The sequence below is a fragment of the Raphanus sativus genome, chromosome 4, assembly GCF_000801105.2.
Source record: "Raphanus sativus cultivar WK10039 chromosome 4, ASM80110v3, whole genome shotgun sequence".
Taxonomy (NCBI): Eukaryota; Viridiplantae; Streptophyta; class Magnoliopsida; order Brassicales; family Brassicaceae; genus Raphanus; species Raphanus sativus.
Genome location: NC_079514.1, coordinates 21537491 through 21553480, shown reverse-complemented (window position 1 = coordinate 21553480; position 15990 = coordinate 21537491). Strand labels below are relative to the sequence as shown.

Below are 15990 nucleotides of genomic sequence, written 5' to 3'. Positions count from 1 at the left end.
TAACAAAAGACGAAAAAGATACGAAAATGGTTTTGTTAAGATTTGGGACTGGACCTTAAGAAAGGCTGCCTACGTACCCCTTTCGAGAATCAAGACGGACGTAGTTCAGTTAGAAAGATTTGAACAAGAGATCGAACTGCCTGGCAGAGTTCGTCTAGTATGAGCATTGGTCATAGAAACAGGCATGTCGAGAATAATGCCTAGGGTTTCTATGTGCGGAACTCTAAGTAAATGAAGTGTTAGATCCTTCCGACAAGAACAGAGGTCTGCGGACAAGATAAAAATAGAACAAGAGGTCCTACCTTGCTGGTCTAACCACCTAAGTTCTAAGTTCTCTAAGCTTGCAGGAGTTCTCTAAGTCTAAAATTTCGGATCTGCTCTCTTCTCCGGGTCTTTTTTTTTTATATGCCTCTGCTCCTTGCCCCAAGCTTTTTTATATACTCCTCCTATGTCGGTCTATCCTCTCTTTGGGCCAGATCTGTCGCGAATCGGGCATTTTCCATTTTCGTCGATCTTCATGTTTATCAGGAAACTTTACATTTATCAGGAAACTTTCCATTTTCGTCGAAAAACTTTACATTTTTCGGGAAATAGAATAAACCGTCGTAGCTTTGTTGGGCCTGAACCATTAAAATCGTAAGTGAGTCCGTGGGCATGTTTTAAGCCTTTGAACGTATATACAATTTCTCGGAAAGATGGTCTTTCTCCGCAAAACAAATCGTATAGCTTAAAGAATCGATGTTCAAGTCGATCGTTCTTGTTTTACACGATACACTTTACGAGAAAAACAACCTTCTCAGTTTTAGTCGTAAAACTTCGATGATAACTTCAATTGAGACGAACCGAGAGACACTATGTACGTAGCTGAGATGACACGACCATACGAAAGTATACGGAAGTTACGGGAATTGATCTAAGTTTGGACAGGCCGAACGCAAAGGAATCTGCCTTGGAACTTCAAAGAGACCGTTCTCTCAAACCGTAAGGACCCAGAAAACGATCAAAATATCAAATCGAAGCCCTCGCCGAGACGCAGGCGCCCAGAGCCACAACACGGGTCTGGCCGCCCGGCGACCAGGACCATGGTCTGGCCGCCCGGCGACCAGGATCGTGGTCTGGCCGCCCGGCGCCTAGAGACGGGACGTCGGTCTGGTCGCCCGGCGCCCAAGACGTGGTCTGGCTGCCCGGCGCCCAGGACCGTGGTCAGGCCGCCCGACGCCCAGGACCGTGGTCTTGACGCCCGGCGCCCAGGACCGTGGTCTGGCCGCCCGGTGCCCAGGACGTTGGTCTGGCCGCCCGGCGCCCAGAGCCAGGATGCCGGTCTGGCCGCCCGGCGCCCAGAGTCGGGACGTAGATCTGGCCGCCCGGTGCCCTGGACGTCGGTATTGCCACCCGGCGCCCAGAGCCGGTCTGTCGGTCTGGCCGGCAGGCGCCATGGCCGGGATGTCGGTCTGGCCGCCCGGCGCCCAGGACGTCGGTCTGGCCGCCCGGCGCCCAGGAATATGTGGTCGTGCATCTTGTTTCTTTCGTAAAATCTCAACGGAAACTCTGATTGAGGCGAAACAAAAGCCATTTTTATCTAGACTCAAGGGAGAACAAAGTGAGCTTGTCCTTGGGCGAACTGGGAAGACTGAGTTCATCCCCTGGCGAGTTGATCTGGTAAGACCAAGCTCCGACATCTGTTTTGCCTAGGAGTAGGCGCTTAGGACCTTCGGCCTCTTGGCCGTTCCTAGCATTGCGGGTGCTCCTCTTGGCGGCAGCATTACTTATTCCACTTACTTCTGATCCGTCTGAGATGACATGGATCACCCGGTGTTGCTGTGGTGGTAATGCAGAAGCTGCTTCGGTAGGAAGACCAGGACCTTCTTTATTAAAAAGGTTCTTGGCCTTGTCCGAGAGGAATTCCCTCAGATGACCTCTCTTGAGAAGCTCGGCGACTTCTATCTTCAGGGCTATGCAATCCTCCGTGGTGTGGCTGTGAACTCTTGACTTGTGGACCCATTTGTCGTAGAACACCGATTAGCTCGGGTTTCGTTATCGCAAGATGAGAGATATTGGGCCACGTAGACACCATCATTCCTTCGGATCTAGGCAAAGGACGGTTTTGGTATCTGCCCCTGCCTGGATTGCTAGTCTCCTTCGCAGGCTTAGGTTGGAAGGCCTCGTCGCGATCGTTCCTAGTAGGCTTTGAGGACTCGGATCGTGCTTTGGGTAAGCTTTCACCCTGCTTGCGACGTCTTCCTCCCATCTGACTTGAGCCCAAGCGCGATATAGGATGTCTTCCATAGTCCTACACTTGTACTTAGTCAGCTCTTTGTAGAGATCTCCTTCCGGGAGTAGACCCCTTTTAAAGGCTGAGATGGCCGTGTCAGCGTTGCATTCGGGGATAGCCACCTTCTCTTGATTGAAGCATGCTATGTAGGAACACAATTGTTCGTTCCTATGCTAGATCATCCGAGTTTCTCTCTAGATTGCGGCTATTAGCGAATTGCTCCACAAACTTGTCGCTAAGGGCTGCAAAGGACCTAATGTACCATTGAAGGGCAGGACTGTTGGGGTTGAAATCGGACAAGGCAAAGTTGGAATCCAAATTTCCGTTTAAAATTATTAACTTAAGAATTTCTACGTTTTCAAGAAAGGAAAACTTATACGAAAAACTTGCGGGAAAATCTTGTTTTGAAACAACGATTTCTTAAAACAATGGTTTCTTAATCAACGATTTAAGAAATCAACGATTTAAGAAATCAACGATTTCTTAAAACAACGATTTCTTAATCAACGACTTGAGAAATCAACGATTTCTTAATCAACGACTTAAGAAATCAATGATTTCTTAAATTAACGATACGATACTATCGAAGGGCCAAACATCCGCAAACAAACATCCTAAAAGCATCATAGCATCGCAATGGTTTCGGACGCTTGGATGATGGATTGCAGTCCATGGCACAAACCCGGTCGCGATAGCGACCGGGTCACGAACAAGAGCTCGATTGCTATAGCGACCGAGATCCGTATAAAGCTCGGTCGCTATAGCGACCGAGCAATTGTACATCAATCATTTTCCGAAACGTTCAAAGCTTCCGAAACGACGATACGACGTAAAAACTATGCACTCTCGACTATCCATATAACAATCTTCCGCAAGCCACATCTAACAATTTCTTGATTTCTCGATCAAATGGGATTCGGAATAAAATCTCTTTATGCTCTCTTTTACGATTTCTTATTTTATTTCTCGTTATTTTCGTGTTCTGATTGCTTGGCGTGTGGTTTCTCAGAAATCTGGGACCTCTGGGAAATTAGGGTTTTCCTACTTTCCTAAAATATAAGAAATATTGACGGTGCGAATTTTGGTTCCCACAGTTTGGCGCTAGAAGGAGGGGGGGGTACGGATCAATCTTACTCACGACCAGCACACGTTCTACAAGACATGACTATTGACGACCAAGCAAACTTGCAAACTCCTCTCAACGGAGCAAGCAAGGACGCCTTGAGCACTCCAGCAGCGGATGTAACCGCGGCCAACGCACCTGCTAACGCCGCGACGCTCGACGAGTTCAAGAAGATGCTTTCCACCTACGAAAAGAGGTCGGAAGAGCAGGATAAACTCGTGGGAACCCTAATCAAACAGGTTCAAACCTTAACAGCGAGGGCCTGCGCAGTCCTCCCTCGTGGAGCTACGAAAGTCCGCGGAAGAAGACTCGAGTTTGCAACCCTACATGATAGGCCTGGATCTTCGCAGGAACGTCCTTCCGGACAAAACCCTAGCGAAACATCGCCTATCGAGAAGAGCAACTCAGAAAACCCTCCGCCGTCCGAAAAGGACACCGAGGTGGATGAAGTCGAGCGCATCGATTTGGAGCCCAGCAATGACTCCGAGGAAGACGCCGACGTCCATCCAAGAAGAACCCGCAGCGGGTCGGTGATATCACTCAAATTACCCTAACAAGTGATCTTACTCTCTCAAATAAGAGGTTCGATTGTAGTACTTAGGGATCGAATCCACAGAGAGCTAGGGCGCACACTAAACTATAGATATTAAGATTAAACTAGGCAAAGAGTTATAAAGCAGTAAATATGAATGTAATGAAAGCAAAGTGAACAAGGCAGTTGTTCCTATGTAACCAAGAGTTGTTTGATGTAATGATGGTAGCTAGATCTAGGGTTTCTATTCAGGTTGGGATTATAATGATATAGATACTGAAATATGATATTATAGAACTCAACTATAAGAATAACATATCAACTCTCGTTGTATAGGTTATCTATTACTAGATCCAATGATCTCACCTGTCGGGAAGATCAATTAGAAAGTGTCGATCGATGACTCTATAGGAGTATTGATCGATACACTTTTTGCTCCGTCGATCTATTCACCTGTCGGGATATCGATCGACGCGCTTCTAGTAGGCTTAATGCGCGGGTTGAATATATGTTCGCTAGGGTTTCTAAACCAGCTGTAGCTGTTATCTAGAAATCCTAGATCAGAGAAGACAAGTCAGATAAGAGACCAAGCTCTCGCTTGTGCCTAATGATTCTATGATCAAGTTCAGGTTAATTACTCAAGAACAAGCATTAAGAACAGTCTCAATGATTAATACCACAACTTAGCAATTCTATATTTGGGGCTAATCCCTCATAACCTATCTGAACCCTAAACCTAACAGGTGGATCTACTCAGACATGATAGCTGTCATAGAAATCATAGATGAATAGATGAAATTGCAATAGAATAGATATAAAAACCAAAGGAGTTCCAAGAGGACTCTGAAGGAGTTCCTCTCTTCTCTCCTAGACTAAGAACAATGAATCAAAAGAAAGCGTAGAAAGCGTCGCCGTCAACAATGGCTTAGAAATAACATAAATAGGATTTCTGGTCGTCAGGGGTATTTTGGTAACTTTGTGGTGACTCCTGAGCTTCAGTCGGTCATGAAATATACTCAGCCCACATTCTGATGTCCCTGTCGATCGACATGCAGTGTGCTGTGTCGATCGACACACAATCCTCTTCTCGGCAGCTTCCTCTCGCGAGGCAGACTGACCACTCTTCAGTAAAACGGGCATAACTTCCGATCTAACCGTTGGGTTGATCTCAAACCGCTGGCATTGGAAAGCTAACTCAAATTTCTAGCTTGTGTCCAAATATGGGATAAATCCAATGGTGTGAAGGCCTCCATCGAAAGCTAAACATCTGAAGCGTCTGTGCAGTCCTGTACTGCGAAAGACTCCAAAAGGCACCAAAATCATCATATTTCTCCAAATCGTCCCTGAACCTGTAAATACTCTAAATAGATTCCAATACATAGTAAATAGTATCTAAAACACTTATATATCATGGGTAAAAATGGGTAAAATCCATGGTATATCAACTCCCCCAGACTTATCCTTTTGCTTGTCCTCAAGCAAAACCAACAGACAGTCTCTCTGAAAGAGGTTTGAAAACAGCAGGGACTCAAATGATTTTTTAAAAACTCAGTTCATCATCTCTCTAGTAGTGCAAACCAAATCATTAAACATCCTAACCTTAGAAGCACATTATACAATATCCTAGTATAACAACCAAATTCCACTAGTTCCACAACCTAACAGATCCTGTCTGACAATCCCCTATACTAACCTCATTTCTTGCATAAAAATAAAAGTGTAGGCTTTACCTTGGGAGTATCGATCAAAGGACACATGGATTCAACTCAAACAAGTTTCTGAACACACAGGTAGTCTTCTCTGATCCTTTTCTCCCCTCATCTCTCTTCTTTGGATCTCTTATTAGTTTCAATTTCAATAGGTTTTGATGCCACAAAGGTCATCTAGTCTATCTCATTGACATTTGCATTTGTAACTCATACATTTTGACAAAGTGTAGCGAATAACGGGGTCTCAGGTAATTTACCTATCCCTCGTTTCCACAATGTATGATCATCCTTGAGATTTAGAATACTGGGGTCGCAGGAGACACTCCTACCCCTCTGCCTCTCAAGAAATCATATCAATCTTTTCTTTATAAACTTAGATCTTGAGATGCCGAAGAGAGAGAAGGAAGGGAACCAGAAACACACAGACTTTTTACCTTCCAGACTTGTAAGAGGATTCCGATCCAGTGATTACCAAGCCCCAAGACAAGCAAATAAATTCAGTATTAGTGTTGAAGGTCAGCTTTGGTTCCTTTAGACAATCTCATCAAGTGCAAACATAGTTGACAGGTTGATCCACTTTAGTATCTCTAGTACTTCTGCAGTCAGTAAATCTAAGACTGGTCTAAATAGTGGTTAGATGACAAGTAATAAATCAATTAAGATTATATCCCTTTCTTGACTCAATGAAAACCTTTTTGAAAACGTTTTAAATAAGACTCATAAAGTAGATAATCGTTAGTAATCCCCCCCAGACTTAAATTACACTGTCCCCAGTGTAAAACAGCCTGTGGTAGGGTAAAAATCATAAAGCAATAGCACAAAATTAACAAGCAAGAACGATATACCAGCTCGCTGATGTCTGTGTTGATCGACACAATGAAGTATCAATCGATCGTTGAAGATGAAGCGCTGTAGATCGATATCGAGCTAGCTTCATCAGTCGATGTGGTGAGCAATCGTCTACACTTGGATCTGTTTTTTTTTTTTTTTCAAAACTAAAACACAGTATCAGTAGAACCTCCCCCAGACTTAAATAATACTATAATGGTGTTATCAAGTCGGAGATTGGTGAGAAATAAACCATAAGTACTCAATTTAACACGTTAGAACGAAATACCTGACCGGAATAGATGTAGATTGATGTAAATGTGTTGTCATCGTTTGTGGCAGATTTGGTTATGTCGATTGATATCGACTTCTTCTCGTCGGTCGATATAAGGGCAATCGTTTACTCGGATCCCTATTCTAAATAGCTAATCTAAATTATAATATTAGTACGACCTCCCTTAGACTTAAACAACATTGTTACCAGTGTTATACAGTCTAAGATTGGTGGAAGAATAAATCATAAGGACAATGATTAACAAGGAAAAATAGTATGCCTAACTTTGATGTGAATATTGACCAACACAGTTAAGTGGCGATCGATACTCTTGATGCTCTATCGATCAACACAATTAAGTGGCGATCGATCGATGCTATTAATGCTCTGTCGACCGATGCTGCGCAGTCATAAGTCGATGTTGGTAGATCAAGTTTCTTCCTTGGATCCTTCCTTTTGATTACCTGATATATAAAACACTAAAACAAACAGTAATAGATAAATATAAAACCAAATTATTATATTTTTTTTTTCGGATGAACAGTGACTCTGCTACAGTAGCGTTGCTACAGTGATTCGGCTACAGTAACTCTGCTACAGTGTCGATCGATTTGCTTGCTACAGTATCGATCGATGTCCTCGCTACAGTGTCGCTCGACACTGTTGCTACAGTGTCTGGCGTACTGTTCATCTTTTTTTTTTACCTGCAATAATTAAAAACAAAAATCAGTAGTATATGAAAATAAAACCAAATGTAAAACAAACCTAACAGTGGGTTGCCTCCCACTCAGCGCTTATTTTTAGTCATTAGCTTGACTTTTGGAGGTCTGATTTAATCTGGATGAGGATGTGAACTTGCTCCAAAACAAGTTTCTGTGTCTCTCTTCCTCATTTGGTTGATGCAGTTGATGAAAGCTCTTGCAGACGCTTCCCCTTTGTCTCTCAGTTTTGGATCAGATAGCACTCTAACCTTAGCAAAAGAAGCTGGACCTCCTCTGCGGCGCACTCTACACTCAAGACTTTCCTCCTGACACTGAGAAGGGACAAGTGATAGAGAATATGCATCTATATTCCTTTTCATTTTCTTCTTCCTCTTTCTAGGTCTTCCCCCAGACTTAGACTTTTCAGTCTCGTTCTGTTCTGAAATTTGGATGCTGTCGACCGATTCTAAAGGCTCTGTGTCGGTCGATTCGTGAGGCTCATTGTCGACCGATCTTGAAAGTTGAATGTCGATCGATGTTGATCCTGATTTTGCAAGTCGCGATCTGCATATGTTAGAGGTGCTGGATCTTCAAACATCTCTATGTATGAAATCAAATCTTCACTTTTCTTCTTCTCCACAGGATCATAGAAGACATTTTCATCAACATTAGTTAGGCACATCCTATTCTTCTTAAGATCACAAACTGCTCCCACTGTAGCCATGAAGGCTCTTCCAAAAAGAAGGGAAGATGTCCTGCCTGATTTGAGCTCCACGACATGAAAATCCACAGGAATAGTGCATTCTCCTATCTCCACTTTAACATTCTTGATCATGCCTGCTGAGTTTGCTTTGGAGTTATCAACGAAAGAGAAACTATCTTTTGAAGGTTCCGTCTTTAATCCTAATACTTCAGCAGTGTCTATAGCCATGATGCTGACTGCAGATCCAGTATCGCAGACGGCGTTTGGCAAATCGTGGTTATTTATAGAGCATGGAATCAGAAACTTTCCAGGATCTTGTTCCTTCTTTAGAGTCCTCTTAGGCTTACGGCAAACCTTGTTGAATAATATCTCCATGTCCTTTTCTGTCTCTCTACTCTCTCTGAAGAAATTACCAATAATATCTCCATGTCTGTACTTATAATAGGCTTCCTCAAAAGTCATACCCTTAGGAACTCTCTTCACCCTCTTGTGAAATCCATCAAGTTCAGCTTTGTTGGCTTCTCTCCTCAGGTGTTTGGGAACATAGAGTTTCTTAGCTTTCGACCTCATCCCAATCTGAATCACTTCTTTTGTTGCCTGCCGTTCCATGACAGATTCATGTCCGTCCATTTGGTGTCGATCGATACCAGGTGGATGTCGTCGATCGACACTCTCAACGAAAGAAGTTTCAACTAGAGTCAATTGCTTTTGGTCTGGTGCATCTGCAGGTTGCTGTCTGGTCTTCTCCATTGTCTTTAAGCAAACTGGCGTCTGAGATGGGTTGCGAGTTGCATTTAAACCGTGGGCATAAGGGTCTGGTAAACACACTAGATTTGTAGTGAGCCGCTGTCGATCGATGCTTTCCCGTGGAGGTCGATCGATGCCGTTTTGTTTGTGTTGCTCGACGTCATATGTTTTAGCATGGTACGGGATGGGAGGATGTGGGTGTTGAGCAACGAAATCTGAGTGGCTCTGAATTTGAACAGTACTGCATGACCCCAAAAGTGGTGTCGATCGATGTTCAGCTGAAGGTGTAGATCGACACAAGTACGAGCTACCAATGGACATGCAACTTTCGACTAAAAAGACTTTTTCTTTCAACTTCTCATGTTTGACTACTTCCCCAAAGTAGTTATCCCATCTGGAATCGACCTGTTGCTCTTCCCAGTCGGGATGAATAGTGTCACGATGAACAGTATCCCGATGAACAGTTTCTGGGTGAACAGTGTCACGATGAACAGTACCGTGATGAACAGTACCGCGATGAACAGTGTCGCGATGAACAGTATTTCGGTGAACAGTGCCGTGATGAACAGTGTCGACCGATACAGGATGAACAGTGTCGACCGATATCGGATGAACAGTGTCGATCGATGCGGGATGAACAGTACCTCGATGAACAGTACTCGGATGAACAGTACCCGCGTGAACAATACCCGCGTCCCGTGAACAATACCGGCATGAATAGTATCGTTCCTTTGAAGAAAATTTTCATTTTTCACAGTTTTTGCAATCTGAGAAATTTGGGTGCACAACATCTTGAAACGGGTATCGATGATGTCTATCATTCCATTCACCTCTTTGCAGAGAGAATCCAAATGCAGATTAAGCTCCTCAGTGATCTCCTACTGTTCTTTCAAGCGCTCCTCTAGCATAAATTCCATCTCTTCGACATTGTACTGATCCTCATCCTGGTATATAGCATGCTCAACTAATGAGACTTCATGTACAGAACCAGTCGCAGCCTCAAAGATCTTGTTGTCATCCTTTACAGCTGATTTTATCCTGTGCATATCTAGATTTTTGGCACTGGTGCTGGATGCCAAGCTCTCAATCAGTCTCTTAGCTTCCTCTAGGGTCTTTGTTCTAAAGTTCCCCTCGGTTGCAGTGTCCAGCATTACATGATATTGCACATCAATACCATTGCAGAACTTCATCAACAGCTGAACCTCCGTAAAACCATGATGTGGACAGTCCCTTTGGTAGCTCCTGAACCTTTCCCAAGAGCTTTTGAAACCTTCTGTAGATCCCTGAGAGAATGTCCAAATTTTATCTCTTATTTCTTCAGTCCGTGCTTCATCAAAGAATTTTCTCAAGAATGCATTTTGGATGTCGGTCCAGGATGTAAAAGATCCTGGTGGTAGCTGCTTAAGCCAAAGCGAAGCTTCTCCAACAAGTGAGTATTTGAAGAGCTTGCAAAGCAAGTAGTCCTCAGGGACTTCATCCATACAGATAAGAGCAATAAGATCCTCAACCCTTTCCAAATGGTCCATAGGATGCTCGTGAGATAATCCAGAGTAAGGTATTTGTGCCACGAGCGTGTAGTACTTTGGATTCAGCTCGAAATTCTGTGTCTGGATATCTGGTAGACGAATGGCTGATCTGTTGACATAGTATTCCTCTGGACGGTTGTAATCAGCCAGTGTCCTTTGTCGAGCAGCCCCATCTACAGGTATAGCAGCTCCAGTAGCATCAGTATCGGAGTCAGGGATTACAGTCCCCTGAGCATCAAGTCTCTGACCTGCTGCATTACGCAGATGACCATCCTGGTCATGCAGGTCCCCGTTTTCATCCCTTTGTAACACAAGTATCTCGCTCATGGTTGCTCACAGATTGGTATCGACCGATGTTGCAGATGAAGTGTCGATCGATTCTCTTTCACAAGTGTCGATCGATGATGTATAAATGGTATCGATCGATGCTGCGAGTTTCTCTTTGCGGATCGAGCGTTCCAAACGTGCTGGGTCTGAGAAGAAAAGCAATTCTCCCTTGCTGCTTCTGGTACTAATTGGCATGTACCTGAAAAACAAGAAAAAATTTTCGTAAGTAACTTAAAACAGTAAATAAAACCTAGAATAAACCTATCAATCAAGTCTAATGGCGAATCCTTGCTCCCCGGCAACGGCGCCAAATTTGATATCACTCAAATTACCCTAACAAGTGATCTTACTCTCTCAAATAAGAGGTTCGATTTTAGTACTTAGGGATCGAATCCACAGAGAGCTAGGGCGCACACTAAACTATAGATATTAAAATTAAACTAGGCAAACAGTTATAAAGCAGTAAATATGAATGTAATGAAAGCAAAGTGAAGAAGGCAGTTGTTCTTATGTAACCAAGAGTTGTTTGATGGAATGATGGTAGCTAGATCTAGGGTTTCTATTCAGGTTGGGATTATAATGATATAGATACTGAAATATGATATTATAGAGCTCAACTATAAGAATAACATATCAACTCTCGTTGTATAGGTTATCTATTACTAGATCCAATGATCTTACCTGTCGGGATGATCAATTAGAAAGTGTCGATCGATGACTCTATAGGAGTATTGATCGATACACCTTTTGCTCCGTCGATCGATTCACCTGTCGGGATATCGATGGACGCACTTCTAGTAGGCTTAATGCGCGGGTTGAATATATGTTCGCTAGGGTTTCTAAACCAGCTGTCGCTGTTATCTAGCAATCCTAGATCAGAGAAGACAAGTCAGATAAGAGACCAAGCTCTCGCTTGTGCCTAATGATTCTATGATCAAGTTCAGGTTAATTACTCAAGAACAAGAATTAAGAACAGTCTCAATGATTAATACCACAACTTAGCAATTCTATATTTGGAGCTAATCCCTCATAACCTATCTGAACCCTAAACCTAACAGGTGGATCTACTCAGACATGATAGCTGTCACAGAAATCATAGATGAATAGATGAAATTGCAATAGAATATATATAAAAACCAAAGGAGTTCCAAGAGGACTCTGAAGGAGTTCCTCTCTTCTCTCCTAGACTAAGAACAATGAATAAAAAGAGAGCGTAGAAAGCGTCGCCGTCAACAATGGCTTAGAAATAACATAAATAGGGTTTCTGGTCGTCAAGGGTATTTTGGTAACTTTGTGGTGACTCCTGGGCTTCAGTCGGTCATGAAATATACTCAGCCCACATTCCGATGTCCCTGTCGATCGACATGCAGTGTGCTGTGTCGATCGACATGCAGTGTGCTGTGTCGATCGACATACAATCCTCTTCTCGGCAGCTTCCTCTCGCGAGGCAGACTGACCACTCTTCAGTAAAACGGGCATAACTTCCGATCTAACCGTTGGATTGATCTCAAACCGCTGGCATTGGAAAGCTAACTCAAAGCTCTAGCTTGTGTCCAAATATGGAATAAATCCAATGGTGTGAAGGCCTCCATCGAAAGATAAACATCTGAAGCGTCTGTGCAGTCCTGCACTGCGAAAGACTCCAAAAGGCACCAAAATCACCATATTTCTCCAAATCGTCTCTGAACCTGTAAATACTCTAAATAGACTCCAATGAATAATATCTAAAACACTTATATATCATGGGTAAAATTGGATAAAATCCATGGTATATCAGTCGGCTCGGGAGAATTCTCCGTTCGACAAACCCATGACGGAAGAAGAAGAAAACCTCTATTGGGTCGAACATGAGGAACTTGCCGAAAGGCAAACCGAGATTACTCGCCGCGAACGCCGACAAGCTCGGAAGACCGCTGGAGAAAATCCGGATATCCGCGATCTCTGCGATTACATCACCAAGACCGCCGCGGAAATAAGGGCCGTGAAATCGTAGATTCACCACGCCACGAGTGCTGCCCCAAAAATCGATAGGCTACTCGAGGTGGCTCGTAAAACGCCATTCACCGCGCGCATCTCCGAGACCAAGGTGTCTAATCTGGGGAAGCTCAAGATACGATCTATAACGGTACAACCGACCCTAAAGCGCACCTCCAGGCATTCCATATCACTATGGGAAGAGGCAGACTCAGAGAGAGCGAGAAAGACTCCGGCTACTGCCGCCTGTTCGTCGAAAATCTCGAAGGTGCGGCGCTCGAGTGGTTCTCCCGGTTGAAGAGAAACTCCATCGGAAGCTTTCGCCAACTCGCATCGGAATTCCTCCTTAATAAATACTCTATGTTCATAGATAGAGAAACTTCCGATGTCGATCTCTGGAGCCTAACCCAGGAAGAGGGCGAACCCCTCCGAGAATTCATGAGCCGTTTCAAACTGATCATGTCGAAGGTTAGCGGCCAGTCCATAAACGGCATTGACGCGCTTAGAAAGGCGTTCTGGTACAAGTCGAAGTTCAGAAAGTGGATAACACTCGAAAAACCTCGCACGATCCAGGACGCCCTCCACAAAGCTTCGGATTACATAATGATTGAAGAAGAGACGAAAGTCCTGTCGCAAAAACATAAGCCGACAAGGAACTCTTCGAAAGACGCGGATCCGAAGTCAAAGAAAAAAACCTCTCGTAACGACAAGTACGTCTATCACGAGGGAGAAGAACTCCAAGACGCGCACAACTACGCGATCAATCCGGAGCAAGGCAGAACTTCGGGGAACACGTGGAACTGTAACCAGAGTTAGGACAAAAACGTCTACTGCGAGTTCCATCAGATCGGGGGTCACTCCACGACTAATTGCAAAGTCCTAGGGGCAAGGCTGGCCATGAAGCTGCTTGCTGGAGAACTCTCTGGAGTAACCAGCGTCAAGGATCTATTCCTCGACTCCGACCGTCCTCCAAAACCCGATAAAAATCCTCCCGCGGAAAACTCTTCGCCAAAAAATCAGGCGGGAGATAAACGCGAAAGGAGACCAGACGATAGGGGGAACGATAACTCCCGCAGAAGGGTAAACATGATCATCGGAGGATCACAGTACTGCAAGGACTCAGTCTCGGCCATCAAAGCCTACCAACGGAAAGCAGAGTCCAGTGCAAAGTACCCCCCCCACGGTCTCCTCCTCAAGATGGACGGACTGGTTCGGTCACATTCACGGAAGAAGAGGCCTGCTGAATCGATCAGCCTCACTGCGACCCCTTTGTCGTAGATCTCATAATAAGAGATCTCGAGGTCGCAAGCATACTCATCGACACCGGAAGTACGGTCAACGTAATCTTCCGCGACAACCTTAAAAGGATGAACTTCGAGCTCGGGGAAATCACCCCGGTACCAAAACCGCACACGGGTTTCTCCGGACAAACGTCCATGACCCTAGGATCCATCCAGCTACCCGTCATGGCGATAAACGTCACCATGATAGTTGACTTCGCTGTGGTAGATAGCCCAGCTATTTACAACGCAATCATGGGAACTCCATGGCTAAACGCCATGAAGGCCGTTCCTTGTTGGGGTCAAAAACGGTTATCTCGAAATCAACGGCTAAAAATATCTATCGTGCGCGGACTTTCCATAAAACAAGCGTCGAAAGCAAAACAAGTTGTATAGCTTAAAAAACCTATGTTAAAGTCGATCGTTCTTGTTTTACACGATAAACTTTACGAGAAAACCAACTCAGATTTAGTCGTAAAACTTCGATGATACAATCAAGAAGAACCGAGAGACATTAGGTCTGTAGCTGATATGACACGACCATACGAAAGTATACGGAAGAAACGAGAAGTAATCTAAGTTTGGACAGGCCGAACGACAAGGAATCCGCCTTTAAACTTCAAAGAGCCCGTTCTCTCAAACCTTGAGGACCCAGAAAACGAGCAAGATATCAAATCGAAGCCCTCGCCGAGATGCAGATGCCGGGCGACTAGCGCCCGTGCTGGCCGTGTCCGCCGGGCGGCTAGCGCCCGTGCTGGCCTTGGCCGCCGGCGGCTAGCGCCCGTGCTGGGCGTGGCCGCCGTGCGGCTACGTGGCCGCCGGGCGGCTAGCGCCCGTCTGGCCGTGGCCGCCGGTGGCTAGCGCATGTGCTGGCCATGGTCGCCGGGCGGCTAGCCCCGTGCTGGCTCGGGTCGTCAGGCGACAAGCTTCCGTGCATAAGTTCTAGGCCCCGGCCGTCAGAAGTCTGTACTTTGCGTCTTTCCCATGTTTTCGCGGAACGAATCGTTTAGATTCCGCGTACAAAACTCCCGTTCTTACTCCAAACTAAGATCGTCGGAAACACTTCGGAAACTCGTATGATATCAACGGGAAGGAAGATCTTAAATTCTTCGTGCGAAACAGTGATGGTTATCTTAAGACACCACTCATCTCAACTCTACGAAGGATTGAAGATCTTCCGAAGAAATCGTAGAGAACAACGGAAGTCCTAAAGACGGCCCGAAAGGGACCAAACGCGATCGGACAGTCCGCTTACGATTATCTGAGATAGATACGACGATTTACGTTTATCTTTACATAACAAGATAAATGCTAAATTTCCAGAAGGATAAATGTCAAGTTTCCCAAAGATAAAAGTCAAGTTTCCCGATAAACATGAAGGCCGACGAAAATGGAAAAAGCCCGCTTCGCGGCCCAAAAAGGAGAATAGACCGTCATAAGGAGGAGTATATAAAGCAGCTTGAGGAGAGAAGCAAAGGGGGGCAGAGGAGAAAAATCCAAGAAAAGAAAATGAGAGACTTAGAGAGCAGATCCGAGATTTTAGACTGAGGGAACTTAGAACTTAGGTGGTTAGACTAGCAAGGCATGACCTAGGACGTCTGGCCGTCTCTCGTTCTACCTTCATCTTGTCCGCAGACTTCTGTTCCTTCGGAAGAATCTAACAATCCTTTTACTCAGAGTTCCGCACATAGAAACCCTAGGCGTTATTCTCGACACGCCCGTTTCTATGACAAACGCTCGTACTAGACGAACTCCGCCAGGCAGTTCGATCTCTTGTTCAAATCTTTCTAACTGAACTACGTCCGACTTGATCCTCGAAAGGGGTACGTAGGCAGCCTTCCTTAAGGTCCAGTCTCAAATCTTAATAAAACCTTTCCGCGTTTATTTGATCACTTGTCGTTGGTTGTCGCAGAGAATCCGGACCTTCAGGGAAAGTTAAGTTTACTTAGCTTTCCTCCGATTTACTTAACAAAAATCGACAGTGCGAATTTCGG

General features: G+C 44.7%; 1 protein-coding gene across 1 annotated transcript; it reads right to left on the bottom strand.

The window, feature by feature from the left end:
- Positions 1-7905: 7905 nt before the first annotated feature.
- Positions 7906-8892, bottom strand: LOC130511191 (uncharacterized). The gene has a single exon (XM_057008068.1). It carries the CDS (start codon positions 8890-8892, stop codon positions 7906-7908), a length of 987 nt encoding a protein of 328 aa, XP_056864048.1.
- Positions 8893-15990: the final 7098 nt, after the last annotated feature.

What these genes read in the sequence shown, in the direction of transcription:
- LOC130511191 (XM_057008068.1), bottom strand. Translation starts at nt 8,892, where the DNA reads ATGGAGAAGACCAGACAGCAACCTGCAGATGCACCAGACCAAAAGCAA.